The 20,072-nt window shown below is 34.9% G+C and overlaps 1 protein-coding gene across 3 annotated transcripts; it reads right to left on the bottom strand.

Annotated features, from left to right (window-relative positions):
- Positions 1-5,499: 5,499 nt before the first annotated feature.
- Positions 5,500-18,839, bottom strand: LOC112007703 (sucrose nonfermenting 4-like protein). 3 transcript variants are annotated; one of them, XM_024040068.2, is made up of 14 exons: positions 18,483-18,837; positions 17,963-18,197; positions 17,740-17,827; positions 16,061-16,195; positions 15,311-15,445; positions 15,136-15,195; positions 14,432-14,521; positions 13,483-13,617; positions 11,467-11,611; positions 11,192-11,365; positions 10,194-10,257; positions 9,987-10,056; positions 6,842-6,959; positions 5,500-6,039 (listed from the first exon to the last, which is right to left on the bottom strand). In XM_024040068.2, exons 2-14 carry the CDS (start codon positions 18,085-18,087, stop codon positions 5,948-5,950), a joined length of 1,431 nt encoding a protein of 476 aa, XP_023895836.1. In that variant the 5' UTR covers positions 18,088-18,197; positions 18,483-18,837; the 3' UTR covers positions 5,500-5,947. The 3 variants fall into 3 exon arrangements, with proteins under 3 accessions (XP_023895836.1, XP_065630895.1, XP_065630896.1); XM_065774823.1 differs by having other exon boundaries at positions 18,347-18,837; XM_065774824.1 differs by lacking the exon at positions 14,432-14,521 and having other exon boundaries at positions 17,963-18,839.
- Positions 18,840-20,072: the final 1,233 nt, after the last annotated feature.

The following is a 20,072-nucleotide window of genomic DNA, read 5'->3' on the forward strand; positions in this document are numbered from 1 at the left end:
GTCACTAACACAATCGCACTTGATGATCTATAGGTTGACAATGATCCATATAAATATATACTATGGTGGACCCCTTAGCAATGCCAACCCTTATGACGGATTCCCATTTCAAGGTCCGGGTATGCAGTGCATCTATATGATGATACGCCGTAAGCTAAAGACCCTGAATGATTTGAAAGGAAAAATTATGGAAGAGTTGCAAGTGAACCCTGCTTTGCATGACATACATATTACTTCCCGTTCTCCACATGAAGTTCTCAATCAATGCATTAATTACAGATATATGGCAATAACTGAGGACAAACATGTGAAATTCATGTTTAGTAAGATGCAGAAATGGGAAAAAGTAGCAGATTTTGAGTTGTACGTCACTTTGGAGCCGCGTGCAGAAGTCGGCGTAAAGGAAATTTTACAAGCAACTACAGCTCTACAGTTTGCAGTCCTAGATGATCGATGCACCACATTGGGAGGCTATATACCCCCTTTTCAAGAGACACCAACAACAATTGAGAGCAAACCTGGAAATAGATATGAAGATCAATTTTGTACACATCGAGGTGAATCCTCTACAGTTCCAGTAGTTGAAGATGAAGACGAAAACTGTTTTGGGGAAGATCCTGACGATAGAGATGAGTATGAAGAGAGGATTGAGCGAGGCGACTTTGACAGGGGTGTTAATGATAATGAAATTACTCCCATTCCTGATGTTGATGATATGGTTAAATGTGATGAAGATGATGCGGACGCTAATGTCAGAGTTCAGCATGTTACAAATACGACCCCCGTTTATGAACCTCCTGCCTTATCATTTTATGAAAATACTTGGGAAAATATGGTTGATCCTGAAGTTGTTCAGCAAGAATTTGGTTCTTCTTGGAACGCGGACATGAATTTTGTGAAAGAGTTGATTTTTGCGAATAAAGAGGCAGTGAAACATGCATTAATAATTTACGCCGCAAATCATAACAGAAACATTATCACTAGTAGGTTGACCAAAAGTAGACTGTCTATAAAATGCGTTGATGAGTCATGCATATGGTACGTTGGGGCAGTCGCGAAGCTTGAACATGGACTATGGACGGTCACATCTTATAAGGGTCCTCACAGTTGTATACCCCTTGCCACGGCCCTTGATGGTAGAATGATGGATTGTAATTTTCTTATAGCAGAATTTATTATTGCAAGAAAAACACACGGCAACAATTTATCACCTCAGAGATTTCATTAAAGGGAAGTATTATAGGCATAAGCTTTTGTCGGGGACGTTTTTGCCACAAGGGCCAAAAATGCGAGAACGGCCCAAATCTCCCCTTGGGTTCTTTAGAAGTGTTTGTTTATGGAGAATCAAGCCCAAAATTCACAATGTATAAAAAACAAAGGCTAATGGTGCTTTGACAAGAGAGAATCAAAATGCTAACAACAAAAGTGCAGAAAAAGTATAAAAACATAACAAGTCTGAAACTTCGACCCACAGTCACACAGAAGAGGAAATTGCGGGAGGTCGTGAGGAAGAGAGGGAAGGTTCTCCTGTACCCATATTTCCACCCCTAAGTTTCGGAATTGTGAGATTATTGACTGGTTGACTAGGGTTTTGCTCTGAAGTTTCAGGTCTGTGGGTAGAACGTGGTTGGTTGTTTTTTTAGTTGAAGAAAGACTCTTGTATTGAGCTTGGGGTGTTGCTCTTGGAGTAAAACGTCTTCCCCTTGTTTTGAATCTGATTGTGGAATTTATATTGAGTTTGGGGTGCTCTAAGTGACTGGTTTTTGGTCAATAGAAAAGGCTTTGGACCCCAAGGTTTTAAGCAATGAGTGATTTTCAGGTTTGCTTTTGAATTGTGGAATTTATATTGAGTTTGGGGTGCTCTAAGTGACTGGTTTTTGGTCAATAGAAAAGGCTTTGGACCCCAAGGTTTTAAGCAATGAGTGATTTTCAGGTTTGCTTTTGTTTGGATAAAAGGAAGGATTACTTTTATCATCATTAAGGGAAAGCTTGACTAAACCCTCATTGGCTCCTCATTTTCAGTTGTTTCAGACTATTGGAAAGCTTAACTAGATAAGAGCTAGCAGCTGAAGTTGGCCAATGAGAGCCAACAATTTTTAAAGAAAAAAAAAGGTTCGGACATAAACTTTGGGCCACAGTCACACAGAGCATAAAAGCTGTTTTGGGGTGGAAATTTTGGATACAAGACCTCCTCCATGAGCCTGAGGTGCTACTAGTGTCCCTTGCCCACTTGGTAGCACGCATGGGCTGGGCTCATACAAAAGGTCCGAAAGGAACTGACCCATACCCTCCAAACCACACTTCCTCAATTTCCCCGATGTGTCGCATGGGCTTGGGCCATGCTTAAAAGAATAAATAAAATATAATACATAAATTGAGCCCACAAAGAAGTCGGGCTTAGTTGAATCGGACTTGTATGAAATGTGTCGCGAAAACAGGTATCAACAGCTTTCTTAGTATAAGATATGGGATGCGAAACAACGAGTTATTGCAAAGATATTTGGGAATTGGGAAAAATCTTACCAAAGGTTGAGAAAGTTATTGTTGGCATACTTGGATCAAGAACCTAGCACCCGGTTCTGGTGTCACACCATACCCAGGGATGAGTTTGGTGATATAATATTGCACTATATATTTTGGGCTTTCGCTCCATGCATTGAAGGATTCAGACATTGTAAGTCAGTGATCAGTATTGATGGGACCCATTTGTATGGTAAATATCGAGGGGTGTTGTTGATTGCAATGGCCACTGATGCCAACAACAAGGTTTTGCCTCTCACCTTTGCCGTTGTGGACAACAAGTTAGGGCCTAGTTGGAGGTAGTTTTTAGAATGCCTCATGAATGCACTGGGAGATGTGATAGCAGATAAGGACATCTACATAATTTCTGACCAACATAAGGGTATTCAAAACGCAATTGCAAACAGGCTTAGAGATGATGATGGACGAGTACGAGTACGAGTAGTTCACAAATATTGCCTTCGACATGTAGCTAGCAACTTCAACACGCATTTTCAGGACGCCACTTTAAAGTCATCGGCTTTGAAAGCGGGGTATGCTACTCAGGAAGCTAAATTTGAGTTGTACATGCAACCTATCAAGGAAGCAGAGATTGAGGCCCTTAGGAAGAAACAAAGAACCAAGCGGCAGGAAAGTGAACCCAACTCATTCATCATGCCATACACATATCTAATGAAAGAGGATTTAAAAATGTGGACCCAGCTATATGATGGTGGTAATCGTTATGGGGCTATGACAGCCAATGTCTCGGAGTGCTTCAATGGAATACTCAAAGGAAAAAAAAAAGTTACAACTTTCAAGGGCAAGGGAGAAATTTACAGAGTCAAAACCATATGCTTGATAACTGCAGCTAGTTGTTTATCTTTCTCAAATTTGTTGGAAGTTATTGTTCTTCCAAAATTGTATGACAGGAAAGCAATAAGGAAAATGGGATAAGAAAAGAATCAGTGCATAACAAAGCACACCATAATGGTCCAACATCAAACTAAGATATAAACAACTTAATACAATGAACCACTTTAATTAAAAATGACATTTTTTTAACAAAATCAAAACATAGCTGCTCTTTATTAAAATAAGGTTAAAGTGCAAAATACTTTATTGGGACTGGAAACAATGATGCAAATCATGCTAAGGAAGGAAAGATAACAAAATAGATCTGGGAGGTATCAATAGGTCATGATCAATTCTTATTTCTTAATCACCCAAAGCAAGCAATACCAACTAAAGAGCTGAATTCTCCTTGTTTTTCAGTAAGAAGATAGGCATTTAAGGCAATGGAAGAATTAAAATGTACAAGCAAATCTTTAGCTTACACAGATTACATTTGATAGAATGAGGAACTTTTTGAATAAATAATACAAGTAAAACATGAAGAACAATTAGTATAAGTGTAAAAAAAAAAAGGCTTAAGCACATTTTATTAAAGGCCAGCTAGATGACCATAATCAAAATCCAACATTTTCCTTGAATTGAACAAATCATTTCGAATAAATTTGGTTATACAAAGTTACAAATGCTAAGTATACTCTGCACCCCCCAAAATCTATCAAGTACAATCAATGCATGCCAATCATCCATTACCAATAAACCCAGAAAAAAGAGAGAGTCCTTACTTTTGTGAGGTAGTCAGAGCCAACCACTAAGGGAGAAAGACTGAGCGAGGTAGAGACGGAGCGAGAGGCAACGACGAAGCAAGAGGGAATGAGAGTGACAGCGACGGTGACGGAGCGAGAAGGAATGAGAGTGAGACTGAGAGTGAGAGGGAATGAGAGTGAGAGAGAGACTGAGAGTAAGAGAGTGAGAGAGAGGGAATGAGAGTGAGAAACTGTGTGTTTTGAACTTGAGTTTTTTTGAGTGCGTGCGATGATGGACACGTGGACCGAAAGGAAAAATGGACTCGATTTCCTTTAAACCAAACCAAGTCCAATGAACTCGGTTTTTGGGCTTGCAAACCAAGTCCAATGAACTCGGTTTCTAGGCTTACAAACTGAGTCCAATGAACTCGATTTTTGGCATAGGTGGACACTCTGGCCACCTCAACTGCTGGCAAAACAAGAAACTCGAGTACAATATACTCGATTTTATAACCCAAAAATTGACTCATCTGAACTCGAATTGTTAGAAACCAAATATGTTTGAAACGTTATCTAACTAATGATATTGTTTGGGTTTTGTAGTTATTTTCTAAAAAAAATCATAAAATACATGTCAAATTTTATATCAATATAATGTTATTTACCATTCAATCCAAAAACTTATTTTTTGTGCATAATTTTAAATTACAAAAACTTGAAATTTAAACATTGATTTATGACAAGTTTTAATCTTTAATTTTCTATAAATTTTGCAAGTATAGAGAATATAAGAAGAAGAAGTTGTCCAATAGTAGATTTTCCAAAATTTACATCCAACTAAAATATATTAAATAAAGTTGTAGCCAAACTTTGTCTAATAAAGAATGCAATATAGGATATATTGTTAAAGTGAGGGTGTAAAATAAATTGTGTTTTGGTGATGTAAAATGCATTTTCTGATCAGTTGAATATAGCTATAGCTACTTCTATCTTTATTTATTTATTTTTCATGTTGAGCTTAAATCTTACCCTTCTTACAATTACTTTCAGCCAATCTCCAAGTTTTCCTTTCAACCCATTGACTGAACACAAAAGCTCTGGCAGGGGAAGACATAACAAATTGATTCAAGGCGGTAAACAAAACCAGGCCTTTTCTGGATTTGCTTCAATAATTTTCCCCAGCTGCAACCTTCAGCAGTAGTTTAGTAACTCGCTTTCCGTACCACAACAGCTGCAACTCTAGCAAACAACAGACTCAAATCTTATCATCCCCAAAGTAGCATAAGAGGAGAAGGCCTTGGGTAGCATTTACATTTAAAGCATAGCAAAAAGATGGGATGATTGGTGCTGGTATTTAGACAATTTCTTTCTTTTCTTTCTTATTAAATTAGACCACAAGAAATTGAAAAGGCAATGCATATTAATGGGTTAATGAAGCTTAACACCATAACTTTAATCATTTAGTATTCATCTTCCCTAACTCTTTTCTGCACTTGCTTCATTGCAGAATAGAAATATTACAGGCGACAGGCTCCCCATTAAAAATGCATCTAAAGGTAACGACATAATGTACTTGATAACAATATGGACAGGGGATGATGAACAAATTTGGGAGAGAATCAAATGCTCTCAATTTACAGCCTCTTTCTTTAGCCTAAAATCCTAAAAAAGCAGGCGTTGGAGCAAGAGGCCAATCCAATTGTATATTTTAGCGAAACGAGATCAAGTCATCGTGTAAACTACTTGAGTCTCTATGGAACAGTTGAGCAGGTGATGATGCCCATAAACATCTGGAAATCTTAAGTGATTGCCCAAGCCTCTTCAATTATATCATCAATCATTGATTTGAATTAGCCAAACAAGAACTTGAAAATGTCACTGAGTGAAATAATGCCTTCCACTCGCTTGCTGCCAGCCTCCACAATGACAAGCCGTCTGACACCTGAAACCCAATATTAGATACGGCAGTTAATCTGGTGTAGAAATTTCAAGAGGGAGCGACTGACCTATTGACAAAACCAAATGGTATACAAAATTGGTTTAGAGCACAAGAAAATGCCATCTACAACACATTGATAAACAATAACTCCCCATCATGTGTAATTGTCTAGAAGTATCGGGCCCCCCAACTCCACAATAGTGACAATACAATACACTTTATGCAGAGTTCGGACTCTAAATAATGCTCAAGTGAATTAACTTTAAGTGACCATGTTTGTTAGCATGCCAAGTAATCACAAGTATAAATCCATTTGTTTTGATGACAGCATCACGTAATTGCAACATTGGCAAGCAAATGGTATTAAACCACATGCACAACAAAATAAGAACACAAGTGGCATTACAGGGTATACAAAACAAATATATACACAAAAAAGAAAAACAAGAACAGCATATCCAACTTATATGTTGAAATAGTGCAATTAAGAGCAAAATTGGATGAAAGAACCATAGTTTTTCAAAAAGTTTTGGATGCTAATTACAACAATCTATTAATTGTCTTGCAACTTTGCAATCATAAGGTTATAAACCACCATTTCTAACATATACTCTTCCCATAATCCCTATGAAGCTTATGCATAAACCTCATAATCCTGTATTATGCATGTTCATATGATATTAGTACTACACCCTTTAACCCTATATCCAACAGCAACAGACAGGTTCTTTCAAAAGTTTAATCTTTAGTTGAAACAAAGAGGACATGCTTTAAATAGAAAATTATTAACAAAATATGCTTTTACCTGGATTTGCCAATCGCTCCATAACTTTATGGAGTGAATCAGAGCGCAAACACATCTGACATCTTTGACTCCTTAGCTCATAAGCAGAGTATAAATCTTGACCCAACTGCTGCAATGCCTAGAAAGAGAGAAAGGGAGAGAGAGTAAGCACCAAAAGGCAGAACTCAAAATATAAATGCAGCCAATGCAATTAGTTGGATTTAAGGCTTTAATTCAGTTGAAAATTAAATAAAACCATAATAGGGTCCAAAGGAAAAGGATTTTTGCCTCTATAAAGCTTAACAAAAATAGATTCTGTAAAAGGCTTTAATTGAGTTGATATTTAAATGAAACCATAGTAGGGTCCAAAGAAAAAAGATTTTTTGATAGGTAAAAAACTTTTATTGAAATAGCAAAACTTCCAAGTATTGAAAGAAAGATCACCATCAGCATCTCAAAGAACAGAACTCTAACAAATCTAAAAAAGAAGCACAAGGGAAAGCTTGGAGAGCTCTAGCCTATTCCAGAAAAGAAGAAAAGAAAAAGGATTTTGCCTGCTTAAGCTAAGAAAAAAATTGATTCTGTAACCAAAGTCAAGTACGAGGGAGTACAACTTTGCTGTTGATGAAGGTGTGAAAAGGACAAGTCATTGAACCAATAATTGAAACCTCACAGTTGGAATGCAAGATTTTTCTGACAAAAATTGCTGCTCATAAAAATTACACCAGAAAAATCACTGAAATTCTAGAGCTATTGGAAATTCTAGAACTATTGGTTCACTTAATTGCATGTACTTTTAAAACAAGTCCTCCACTCAAACTCATATGATATTGTCAATGACTGCATAGTAACAAGGAATTGGATTCTCAAAAATAAAAAGAGAGAGAGAGATTGACATTGCACCCCAACTTACCCACACCTGAACACCCAAAAAATCTTTTATGAGAATAAACAGCAGAACACCCAAAAAATCTTAAATGCATAAATTCATGACATCTGGGAATGTTATCATATAAATCTATTAGGTCATATGCCACTGTTGCACACACAATTCCTATTAGCTTATCTAAAATATATTCCATTAGGTTTAGCTTAATTTACATCTTTCTTATGGTTAAGCACAAGCAGCTGGTGAGACATGAACCCATGACCTTGCTCTTACAAGGGGAGGGGGAGCAATTTAAGGTAGAGCTCATTGGCAAGATTGATAGATATTATTAGACGGATGTACCATCAACTAGAGCTTTTGGGACTGATAGTGTCCATGGCTTCTGTAAGGTTCTTGATTTGAGCACTGCAGATCCTCATTCTGTCATCTCAGTTTCTAGTTCGACATTTATTTCTGTCTACATTCTGCGTATGCAAAGCCCACATTTGATTCAATGTTATTGGGCAAGCTGCACGTGGGGCTTGTTAGTGCTAATGTGTGTAGCTTTATATACAGGAATGCTTCCTATCAACTTAAGCTCTGGGGAGAAGTGGTAATTTATCAGTCCCACCAATTGGACAGGTTTGGGCTTAATAACTACGTCAAATATCTCCTGCAAGAACATATTCACTCCAATAAAAGGTAGAACCTGTTCATATCACCTTCATTTCAGAGTCATCCTCCTTTGGCTGCCTCATCAAAGACCAAGCCACCCCCCACCCCCTTTTTCTAACAAAATTATAATAATAAATCACGCTATCATCCAAAACCTTTCCCTCACACCTCCAAGATGCCAAACTCCTCTGTCAAACCCATTGTAGTCAAAGGCAAGCCAAGCGCCTGGGTGAGGCAAGGCACCACTAGGGTGCCTTAAAGGCTCTAAGGCGAGGCACCTTTAGTGAGGTGCTCACCTTTGGAGCCTAGGCAAGCAAGGCAGCCGCCTTAGCCATGCCAAAGGCACTCAGGCTAGAGCTTCAAAAAAAAGGAACGTTATAAAACCTATTATTAGATTATTAATTTAAAAAGGAATGTTATAAAATCTATTCTTAGATAAATTAATTTACAAAAGTTGTAAAACTTATTGTCAGATTATTAAATCTATATAGAAGCTTGTTGTCAAACCTATTGTTAGAATAACTACTAGTCTAATTGAGCGTAAACCATGTTAATCCTGTTTTGAAATAATTTGATAGACCTAAATTCTTCATGCAACACATTGAAAACTTATGTCACCTCACACCTCGGGTGATACAAGGCCTTGGCACCTTAAGGTCGCCTTTCACCCTTGACCACCTGGGTCACACCAACTGAATTCCACCTGTAAGCTATGAATTGTATATATATCCAGCTAAAATATCCTTGAATCTGAAAGGAATGCATCATAGATCCAACTTTCTCATATATACATAAACCCCTCAACCTGGATCCAAATATTATTCTCAAACTAAAAATTACATCAAAAGCTCTCAACACCCACAATCACACTAAGTACATATAACATGACTAGACATCATTTTGCACAATATGCATCCAATTCTATCTATAAAGAGCAACTGCTAAATGTGCCAATATAAGAAAACTAGCTCATCTGAACATGACAGTATCACAGCAATTATTGATATTCAAAGTAATCTATTAAGTCTCAAGACTGAGGTTGTTGATCAGTGTCATCCATTCATCTTAACTGCACTATGACATTTTTGAACTAACAAATTAAAACATTAAAACTATGTTTACTGAACTATAACATTTTTTTAAAATGTGTAAAACTATGGCATTTTTTAAGGACCAGCAAATAAAAACAACACTAAGTTTGGAAGTTCAAGGGAAAAGGAGGGAATAGTTATCCATTTCATTTATTTGAATGTTTTACAAAATATAAGGAGAAGAGAGAAGTATCCCTCCCTTATTTAGATGTATGATGGAAAATAGAGTATAAGATATTATACAAATTAACAATAGAATGACTCAAGTGATAAGAGTTTGTTTAGACATTATTGAAATTTTAATAAATTGTGATGGGCAAACAAGAAAGTACAGAAAATTTAATAAACAAGGCATTCCCTCCTTTCAAATTTATTACATGTAAGAAAGTTGTATAATGATGACATATATATATATATACATTTGTACTTTTGTTTATACAAGTAATAACACAAAAGGACAATTTTTACTTCAGGGGGAAAAAGGTGTATAAGAAAGTTGATCAATTCATTATAAACAAGTTACAGTCGTTACCTGATGAACTGTCATTTCATCAAGATTAATATGCGTATAAGCTCTGTCTTTAGCCAATGCTGTTATATCACTGTCAACAACATGCACAGATAATGAACAATATCCCGCACAGTCAAAGAAAAGGTAGCTAAGAATTAATTCTAAGCTTCTTAAAAACAAGCATCCCATAATTAAAAATATAATGAGACTTGTATGTCATGTACTAACCTCCGACAATATATATCCAGTAATGAGTCATTGTCATCAACAATTGGTATTGAACTTACTCGAGCTGCAAAAGGAAAGGATAACATGAATGATAACACACGCAAAAGTACATTTTTGCAAAAATATGGCTAAAAGAACCAAAGCTGAAATTTATTCAATTAGTCAAGTTTATCAAATATTGGGATGAAATTCACCTTCACAAAGGATTACGTTATTTTATGTAAAGGAAGAGGTCCTCTACCATGCTTATCCTTAGGCTCAATGAGATAAGGGAGGCAAATATAATCTCACAAACCTATCTTATATCTATTGTCATGATAATAAATTTGCACTAAAGAACTATAAATGAAACTCTTTTCCACCATCAATCTCAATGAATTTTGCTAATTATTCTCCATAAAATTCATAGTTCATACATCATTGAAATCACTTTACTCTGTCTAAACTCAAACAAAACATACTTAAGGCTATCTGCCTTAATAGTGTGCTACATATCCCAACTAGTGATAATAACACAACTGCCACATGTGAAACCAGCCATTAGAGATGCATAGCAACAAGTGCTGTAAAAAAGTGGGCAATGGGGGAAATGCGCCATACTCAATAATTTATCCATTATAAATGTTTCAAGATATGGGTGACTGCACACTTCAATAAGACTTCAAGGTCAAATTAGAAAACAAACATTCCTTGGCATGAGACCACTGCACAGAAACAATAAAAAATTCTATTCCACAATGAAGTGTAAGCATTTTATTTAAAATATATATACACACACAAAACTTTAATAATTATTAATTCTACATATAGTATCCATCAAAACTTCAGTAACACATACAGGCAGTTTACATACACAATACAAACATGCAGATGAACATCCTCAGTCCTCACATTCATAATAATGTGTAAATGGGTATGCTGTAGAAAATCTCTTCCCCCCCCACCCCCCAACCCTTTTTTGCCTTTTTCTCTGCATGTGATGCAAGCAAGAATCCTACCTTGAACTAACAAATTTAATGCTGAACGAAGAGAAGCACTAGGTCTCAACATTGCTAATGGTTGACGATTTGATTCTCCAATTTTAGGAGCCCATGTACCCACAGGAATTGAACAAATTGGCAGTTGGAGGATAGGTAATGAGCTTGCAGAATGTCTAAAATATCGGCAAATACCTGAAATTCCGTCCACAAGTTTAGTATTAAATGTGTCATTAGTTAGCAAGCTAGCTTTACAAACCTTGTACTATTAATTAGCAAGTTACTAAAAGGCTTACATTTTAGAATTCCAGTAAGTGAAGCAAGATGTAATAATTGTGGAAACGATCCGTCTTCGGAAGATGAATAGATAATGGGAACTGTGGCTACCTCATTTTGCAGTATCTTGAGAGCAACATCGTTCAAATTATCATTTGGACCAGCCTACAATTAATAAATGATGAGGACAGTGGACAACAGTAAAAAATGCTGCCTTTCTAAAACAGAAAGTGCTGTGAGAAATTCAGTGATATAAAATCACAAGAAAAAAAATTGGCAAGTTAATCAACCCCGCAGTTCAATTTACAGAGAGAACTGCATAGTTGACCTCAAAAAGCTATAATAACTCTACATGCACTTTTGAACTTGCCATGGCACAGCAGTACATCACTACAATAAGTGTTGACAGAGTGTTAGGAATATGAAATAATTGTTGTAATCCCTTTAGTTAAGTAGTTAGCTAGTTGGTTGAGATTAGGATGAGTTAGTTAGGATTTGAGCACACGTAACTCATTTAACACGTGGCTTAATTCATAGAGCACATGTTGAATTAAGTAGCCAATTATCTATATGCTTATAGCATTCCTAACATTACCAAATGTTAGGAACCTGGTGGTTCCTAATAGAGATTGATGGGAATTATAGGGGAATTGATGAGAATTGTAGGGAAATTGACTTAATTCGAGATAGTCACCCTCCATAGAGAAAGAAAGAGATTAAGAGAGAGAAATGCACTAATGCACTAAGAAATTGGTTTATTCTTCAATTGATATCTAATGTTGAATTACAATCATGTATTTATAGGAAACTAGCTCTAATGTCATTGGCCCACATGGCTCAAGATAATTGGCTACTTAATTCAACATGTGCTCTATGAATTAAGCCATGTGTTAAATGAACTACGTGTGCTCCAATCCTAACTAACTCATCCTAATCTCAACGAACTAGCTAACTACTTAACTAAAGGAATTACAACAATTATTTCATATTCCTAACACAGAGCCGTTACACCACATGTAGTCTGTGTGTGTGTTTGGTATAGCTCATTTTAAAGAAATAAAATAAGCTAGCTTAATGTATAAATTAAGCAATAGATACAACACCATAGTATTCCTGTTGTCATTGCATTTATTGTTTATTTACTAGCTCATGGCTGAGAGGCCATTTTCTATCATGATAGATTATGATTAAAGCCAAGTATCAAACAATACCTAAGATTTACAATGGCACCTTCAACAACTTCAATAAAAGTCTCTATTTTCTTTGACACTCTTAAGATTTATAGGAAAAAATTTTTATGATGGCCTCTTCAAAATTGAATTAAGGGTTTCAAATTTCTATGTTACCTCAAGAAGGTGTCAAACACCTTAGTTTTATGCCTACTAGAAATTGTCAAAATTTCTAATTTATCAAAAACAATGTTTCTAAGTCAATTAATACATGGAAAGATAGGATTCAAAATGAGGAAATTTGCTTAAAGATAGGTGTAACCCCTGTTGATGAAAAAAATAAGGGAGAGCCACTTGAGATGCTTTGATCATGTTCAAAGAAAAGAGACAAATGCACAGGTAAGAAAGAGTGAGTTGATCCAAGTTGAGGGAACAAAAAGAGGTAGAGGCAAACCAAAAATCACTTTAGTAGAAGTAATAAAACAAAGACACGTCAATTAAGAGAGTAACAAAGTATATGACTTTAAATAGAATAGAAATTATAGAAAGGAGGAAAAGAATACATGTGGCCGACCTGACTAATCTGATGAGGATCCATAGCCAAACCCAAAATTTTGGGACTATGGTTTGTTGTTGTTGTACATCTTGAAAAATATGAGGCATGTGTTGTATGAAAATATATAGACACATAAACATCCCCACGTACACATCATTAACATATCTCATTTTTGTAAAAAAAAAAAAAGGTACACATCATTAGCATCTCTTGGGCGTTATTAATCCACAGGTAACTAAAAAATGAAAATAGCAAACCCAAGTGGTCCATTCGCATGCCAGAGATAAAGTCACACCAAATGCTACACTTACATGGATGAAACGCCTAGGAAATGCTCTCCCATGACAATCGTTCTGTCTGTAAAGATACGCCTTTCCCTCTTTCCAAGCAGATATAGTATGTGTTTCAAGTTCTTCCTCTGTTAGATTTGACGCATTATTCCCAAGCTAAAAATAAAACATGAGTTAGCATGCTTAACAATTGTTATTAACCATTAACCAAGCAAGTACACACATACACGAGTACATATGTAACTGAACTTAACAAGAAACACACGAACAATAAGATCTTATGTAGTATGAATTGCACCAAATATTAAAAATCCAATAAATATATTGTTGACACCAAAAAAGAAACACACGCACAAGTTAAATTTGTTGAATGCTGCACTTGCTTTTATAAGTAACAAGACTTTATCAATAAAAAATTTGCCCAAGTACACGTCATTTACTATGGGTAAAACACTCAAGTTATTTGTCTAATGCAGCATTTTGTGCATCTGAAGATGAAAATTTCATAAATACCATGGTACTAGACCTGTTACTCATACATACAAGTATGAAGAGAATTAAATACTCATTCCTCTAAATGTCCTGTTTAGACATCATAACTAATGCTTCAGATTTTTCCTTCAAAATATTACAGGGTAAGGAAACCCAAAGGAATAATACCAAAAAAAAAAATGATCTGAATAAGACGAATTGGACACTCCTCTCCTAATGGTTATGTTACCAAAAGGTTCAGCAAAAATTTTCTCATGATTTGTCAAAAATTGATACTAGAAGAAAAATAAAACAAGGTGACATCTAACAGGCTTATCTTACCTAGCCCATAATCCCTATACATGGCATATTGGTAGCTTCAAGAATAATGCATTAGTTTTATCGTGAAAGAGATCATAAAACATAATAGCCATAAGAAGAGTTTGCACTTGGAAAACTCACTAGCAGAAAATGTTCATAATTCCCTACAAACACATACCTCTCTTAATATTAAAATAAAATCAAATGCACTAAGAACTCCAACAAACTGCCCCCTGCGGATGTCACAAAGAGGAGCCATCGGGATTCCCTGAAATTAGTTTGAATTAGAGAAATGCATATCCAAGCCCTTTATTAGAAAATAAGTGAATACTCAAGAACACCAAAAACAAGAGAAAAACTACAAATGTGAAGGCAGAGACTAGGTGAATTTCATCCCACAATAGCTTTAATGAATTGACTGGAACAATTAACTCCATTATCAGCACAATGCTAGGTTACATAAAGGATGGACATGGATGCACAGGGGCCCCAATAATAAAGAGATTACTATGGAAATTTGTTTCTCTTCTCATCATTAAAGCTTTAATCTCCCCCACCCCTCCCCCTAAAAAAAAGAATTAAAAAGACATGATCTGATTCGCTTTTCAGAATTACCTTAGCTCCTCCAAAATGCTAATTAAAAGTCACTGTAGATTCATTTCAGGTATGTTCATTATTCTCTTAAATATATCAGATTAACAGTGTACATTGACCCAAGAGAAAGTGAGAAAAATTTTAACCTTCTTTTCCCCTTTTTGGGTTAGTGGCAAGTGAGGTGATATTGGTAATAATCCAATACACGTTTCTTAGAAAAAAATCTTTCAAAATATGCAGAATTGACTTCAACTCAATTCTAAACTTGGGGGAAAATAAAGTAGATACCTGCTCATGTAATATGTGGAATGCTTGCTTCACTGGTAAATCAACGTCCAAAGCAACAACCTGTAAGCTAGATGTTTTCAAATTAGGAACAAAAATAACTAATTCATAGTGATCAACATAAGATAGACAGTAAATTGTGAGTCTCAAATGAAGGCTAATGGTAAAGCATCCAAACCTTGCCTGACTCAGGAAGTAACTCATAAACAGTGTGATTAGTCAAAAAAGCAGATATACGTTGACGGGATGCCTGTAAATCAGTTTCTGATATGCTGGGCACTACCTCAGTCAGTGTACCATCTGTAACTCGGACCTGCATTGTACATCAGACCCCCAGTCCACTTATATAATTCATAACAGAAGAACCTTTTTTTATATAAGTGGAAAAGATACAGCCCATATGAAGTTAAGGGTTTGGCCTAGGTCCAGTGCCCCAATGCATTGGACCCAATACAATTCAGACACATCCAAAATATGCCATGTGTCCACATCGTGTTGGGTCTAGTGCACTAGAGCATTAGACAGACACAAGCTTAACCCAAAAGTTAAATGTTAAGATGCAACAGAATACCAAAAGTATACTGTGAACCTATTGTTGCATTGCATATGACAAGGTAAGACCATCCAAAAGATGCTCACTCAGGAAACATGAACTGGTACTTACTGATAGTTATGATTGACTTAAAAAAAAAAAAAAAAAAAAACACTTGCTCCATAGGCTCATAGGTTTCAAATAAGCAAAAGCTTGGATGGGAGTTAAAAACACTAAAGTTCAAACAATTCCTCAAGTCAAGCCCACAGAGACATATAGATATCGCTAAGACTTCTGACTTCCATCAAAATCAAAACAAAACAAAACAAAAGACAACAAGAAGAGCAAAAGTATCATGGTAATCATGATTTCAAACATATGGCATAACTGACTCACCACACGCCGAAAGGTTTCAGTATCGACATCCATGTCATCCGTAGACAGATGTAGCGTGTTCACAATCCCATATTCACCAGACACATGATGTTCAGATTCATCATATCGCCATTGTCCATCAACATAGAACTTGTACTGCATGCAAGATAATCCACATATAAGGACATTCATGTCTGTTAAGAATCAAAATTTAAACATCTTTACCATCATGGCATAAAATGTGTATGCCTCACAGTAGCATTCTTTGTTCAAACAGAAGGAATTTCTAAGGCTTAAATTTATTTTGACAGATTCAAGCACTTTAAGCCCATATATCAGTATAGTAATAATTAAAACCTTAGAATATAATTTTAGAAGAAATAAAAGAAACTTCACTAGTGAAGAAAGAATTTATTTATATTGTATCAGTTTTTTCAGCCACAACCGCACTCCTTTCTACTTTATAAACAATCTGAATCACCCAGAAATCCATTCCACTTCTATATTGCCAAGATTTAAAAACAATCGACCTTGATGCAGAACTTGATAGAAGACCCAAAAGGTAATTCCACACTACAAATGCACAAAGTTTCAATGGTCTCTTTCTAAATAACACACGGGTGCGTGATTATGCGTACACACACACACATAGTAAAAAGTCATCAATGGGGACACAACTCTAGTGCTCATGAGTATACAAAAGGGCACCCTGCAAAAGAAAAGAACTAAAAATCAAAGCCCAAAGTTTTGAACATCTATAAAATCAAAGACCCTGAAAGTCCAAAAGAAGGATGAACCAAAACTCACTCAAACAGAATTTTGAGAAAGCCCAATCAATGTCAATTCTTTAACTCTGTGAAAGCTTATATCCATTTATATTGTCATAAATATTTACACTTGGAAACTAGTTCTTGTGGGTTTTACTCACTAGAGGCAAGTCCGAAGGGCTCTTCTTTAGAAAGTTTCACTATGTTATCCAAAAAACAAATCATATCCTGCCTACATACAACTCTATCTACTTGAGAACATGTGGCCATTTGTGTGTATTTGGGTAGCACCCACTTAGCTTTTCTTCAAATAACTTACCATAAAACAATTTGTTTTCATTCATTTTAATCGCCATGAAGGAGAACTGGTTCACAGACCCTAATTCAAAACTAGCAGCCTTTTTGGTTTTTTTCCTCAATAACTGTCAACCCAAATATTCTCTTCTTGGCAGAAATACATTCAACCAAATTCCACAGAACAATACGCCTAATTACGGCCAAATATTTCATTTCTTTGACGATGATCATAACAACATAAGAAGTAAATAAATAACAATACTACGAAGTGATTAAGTGCATCCTTATATAGAAGATCTTCTTGATCAGCTTCAGTTCCTGATATAGATCTCACTGTTCTTAGCCACAAGCCTATTTACTTCTTCAACCATTTCAATACCTTATCGCTTTTTGCCACCCATTCTACACCCTAGAAGTGCTTCAGCACTAACCCAAATCTTCAAGCCCATTGTCAACAAGTCAAATCACAACCCACTATGAAACAACGCCCAACTTGCTAACACAAGCTTGACAATTGAATTCACCAACATAACCATCATATCATAAATGCAAATATCTTAATAATGTGATCCAAAATTAAATTCCACACGGCATTGCTTCAAAGTACCAAAAAAACCTAATTACCCACAAACTGACCTGATGGTATCCAGGCAATAAGCCATAAACAGTTTGAAACACGTTATCACAATTCTCAACGGGCAACATCGGCACAAGCTGAGCCCACCTTCACAAAAACAAAAGCACTTCCAATTAAGCACTTTTTCAAACTAAACTAAACTAAACTAAACTAAAAGCATTCTATAACAATCAAATAAAAAAAAATTAAAAAAAAAAACCCAAAATAAAATCGGAGACTCACTGAGTGAAAGAGCCACAAAGAAAAACACTGTTTCCACCATGTCTCCAAACGAACCGCATTGGGATTAACACTGTGCCCGGAACTGCGGCTTCTTCCGGCACAGAATTCATGTTCGGCGAAAACATTTACCCCTGAATTTTTCAACAATTTACGAAGAAATGCCCCTCCAAGAAATCAACTCTCTTCTTCTTCTTCTTCTTCTTCTTTTTTTTTTTTAACACACAGCTCGCTTTATCTATTAACCATAACAAAACCCCAAAAAAAAAAAAAAAATCAAAGCAAATTCGCTGCAATTCAGTACAATCCAAGCACAAAATACAATAACCAAACCCTAAAAAAGTTCAAAATTTTTCAAAAGAATGAAAAACCCCAATCACTGCTTACCAATTATCAACTACTACTACCACTACAACTCGTAGTTAACAGAACGCAAAGCTCGGAAATGAAATTGTACAAACAAACAAAAAAATATCTAACCCTAATTAAATTTTTTTTTTTGGGGCAAAAATCACAAACTCACCGTTTAAATTTTAGAGCACCCCAAAACGACTTCGAATTTGAAAAAAAAAAATTAAAATTAAAATTCTATTTCAGGAATTGGATTCGAACAAGCAGAGAGCGAAAGAGGTTAACAACAAAAAGATCGAAACCCTAAATGAGAAAAAAAAAATTTCCCAAAAAAATTAATAATAATAATAAAAATTAAGGAAGAAGAACAAAAAAAGAAAGTGGGTGTGAAAATCGAGAGGGAGCGATACGATCGAATCTGATTTGGAACCCTAAAAGACGAAACTTTGAAAGAGATGTTTAGAGAAATATAAAAAATAATAATAATAAAAAATAATTAAAATTAAAATTAAAATTTTAACCCAAAGTGAAATAAAATAAAAAAGGAGGTCTACTCTATCTAACTGTCTAAAGCTAAGCTAAGAAATTCTAGTTTCTCAAAAAAAAAAAAAAAAGCTAAGAAATTCTAAAGCTTCTTTTTTTTTTTTTTTTATTATGTAGTGAAAATTTTACTCTTTTTATTATTACAGTGAAAAATGAATTGTAAGCGGTAAATAAAAGAGAAAAAAATGTATGTGTCTCATTAGACGTTGATGGAGTTTTTATGGTTATATGTCGAAAGTTTCAACACGAGCGGCCTGCTAAGTGAAAGCCAACCAGAAATAAGATATTATTATTTAGTTTTTTTTAATATTTATATAAATAATCCAATGAAAAATATTAGATAATAATAAGTTAATTAATAATCGGAAATCATTGGGGTTTTTTTTTTTTTTCTAGGGAGAAATCAATGGGCTTTATTGCCCCATGTTTCAATCCATTTATTTAGTATATTACGGCCACTTTTTTTTTCTTTTTTCTTTCCTCTTTTAAGTAAATGTTATAGATATAAAAACAAAAAATTATAATAGTTTTCACAACAATTTTTTTATCAATAGGATTGAATTTTAACAAACTACGACTATTTTATATTAACTGTTACACAACACTTAAAGCTAATAAATTTTTACTTCTCCTCTAAATTTTTTTTGTTGACCATTTACAACTTACTATATTAATGGTTATGAATTTTTTTTATGTCTCTAGAGATTGCGTCTTCTCTCACTTTCCAAACATACTAACTAATATTCATGATCCAAATTGGTTGTTTTAAGTATTTAATATATACATCGTGTTTTTATAAAATATCAAGGTTTATCATATTTTTGTAATAATGACATGTTAACATGATTTTGTAATACAATAGATTTTGTGATTTTAGATCATCATGCCGAACTTAAATGCATTCTTGTATTTTCCTTGCATAAGATTAATTACTTAATTGTAACTTCTTCTTCTTCTTTTTTAGGAAAGAAATAACAAAGAAGTAACATATAATTTAAAATAACAAAGATTTTCATTTTTTAGGAAAAAAATAACAAAGAAGTGATTGTTGCTTTCTGTGATAGATATAATTCGTCACGCCGAATCACCTTAATTCTTTTTTTTTTCTATACTTCTATCTCTACATTACTTTAATACAGTATTTTTTTTTCCTTTCTATTTTAAAAAACTAATGGTAGTGATTACAAACACTTAAAAAATTATTGCAGGATTTTTTTTT

This window comes from Quercus suber, unplaced genomic scaffold (assembly GCF_002906115.3).
Source record: "Quercus suber isolate HL8 unplaced genomic scaffold, Cork oak 2.0 scaffold_99, whole genome shotgun sequence".
NCBI lineage: Eukaryota > Viridiplantae > Streptophyta > Magnoliopsida > Fagales > Fagaceae > Quercus > Quercus suber.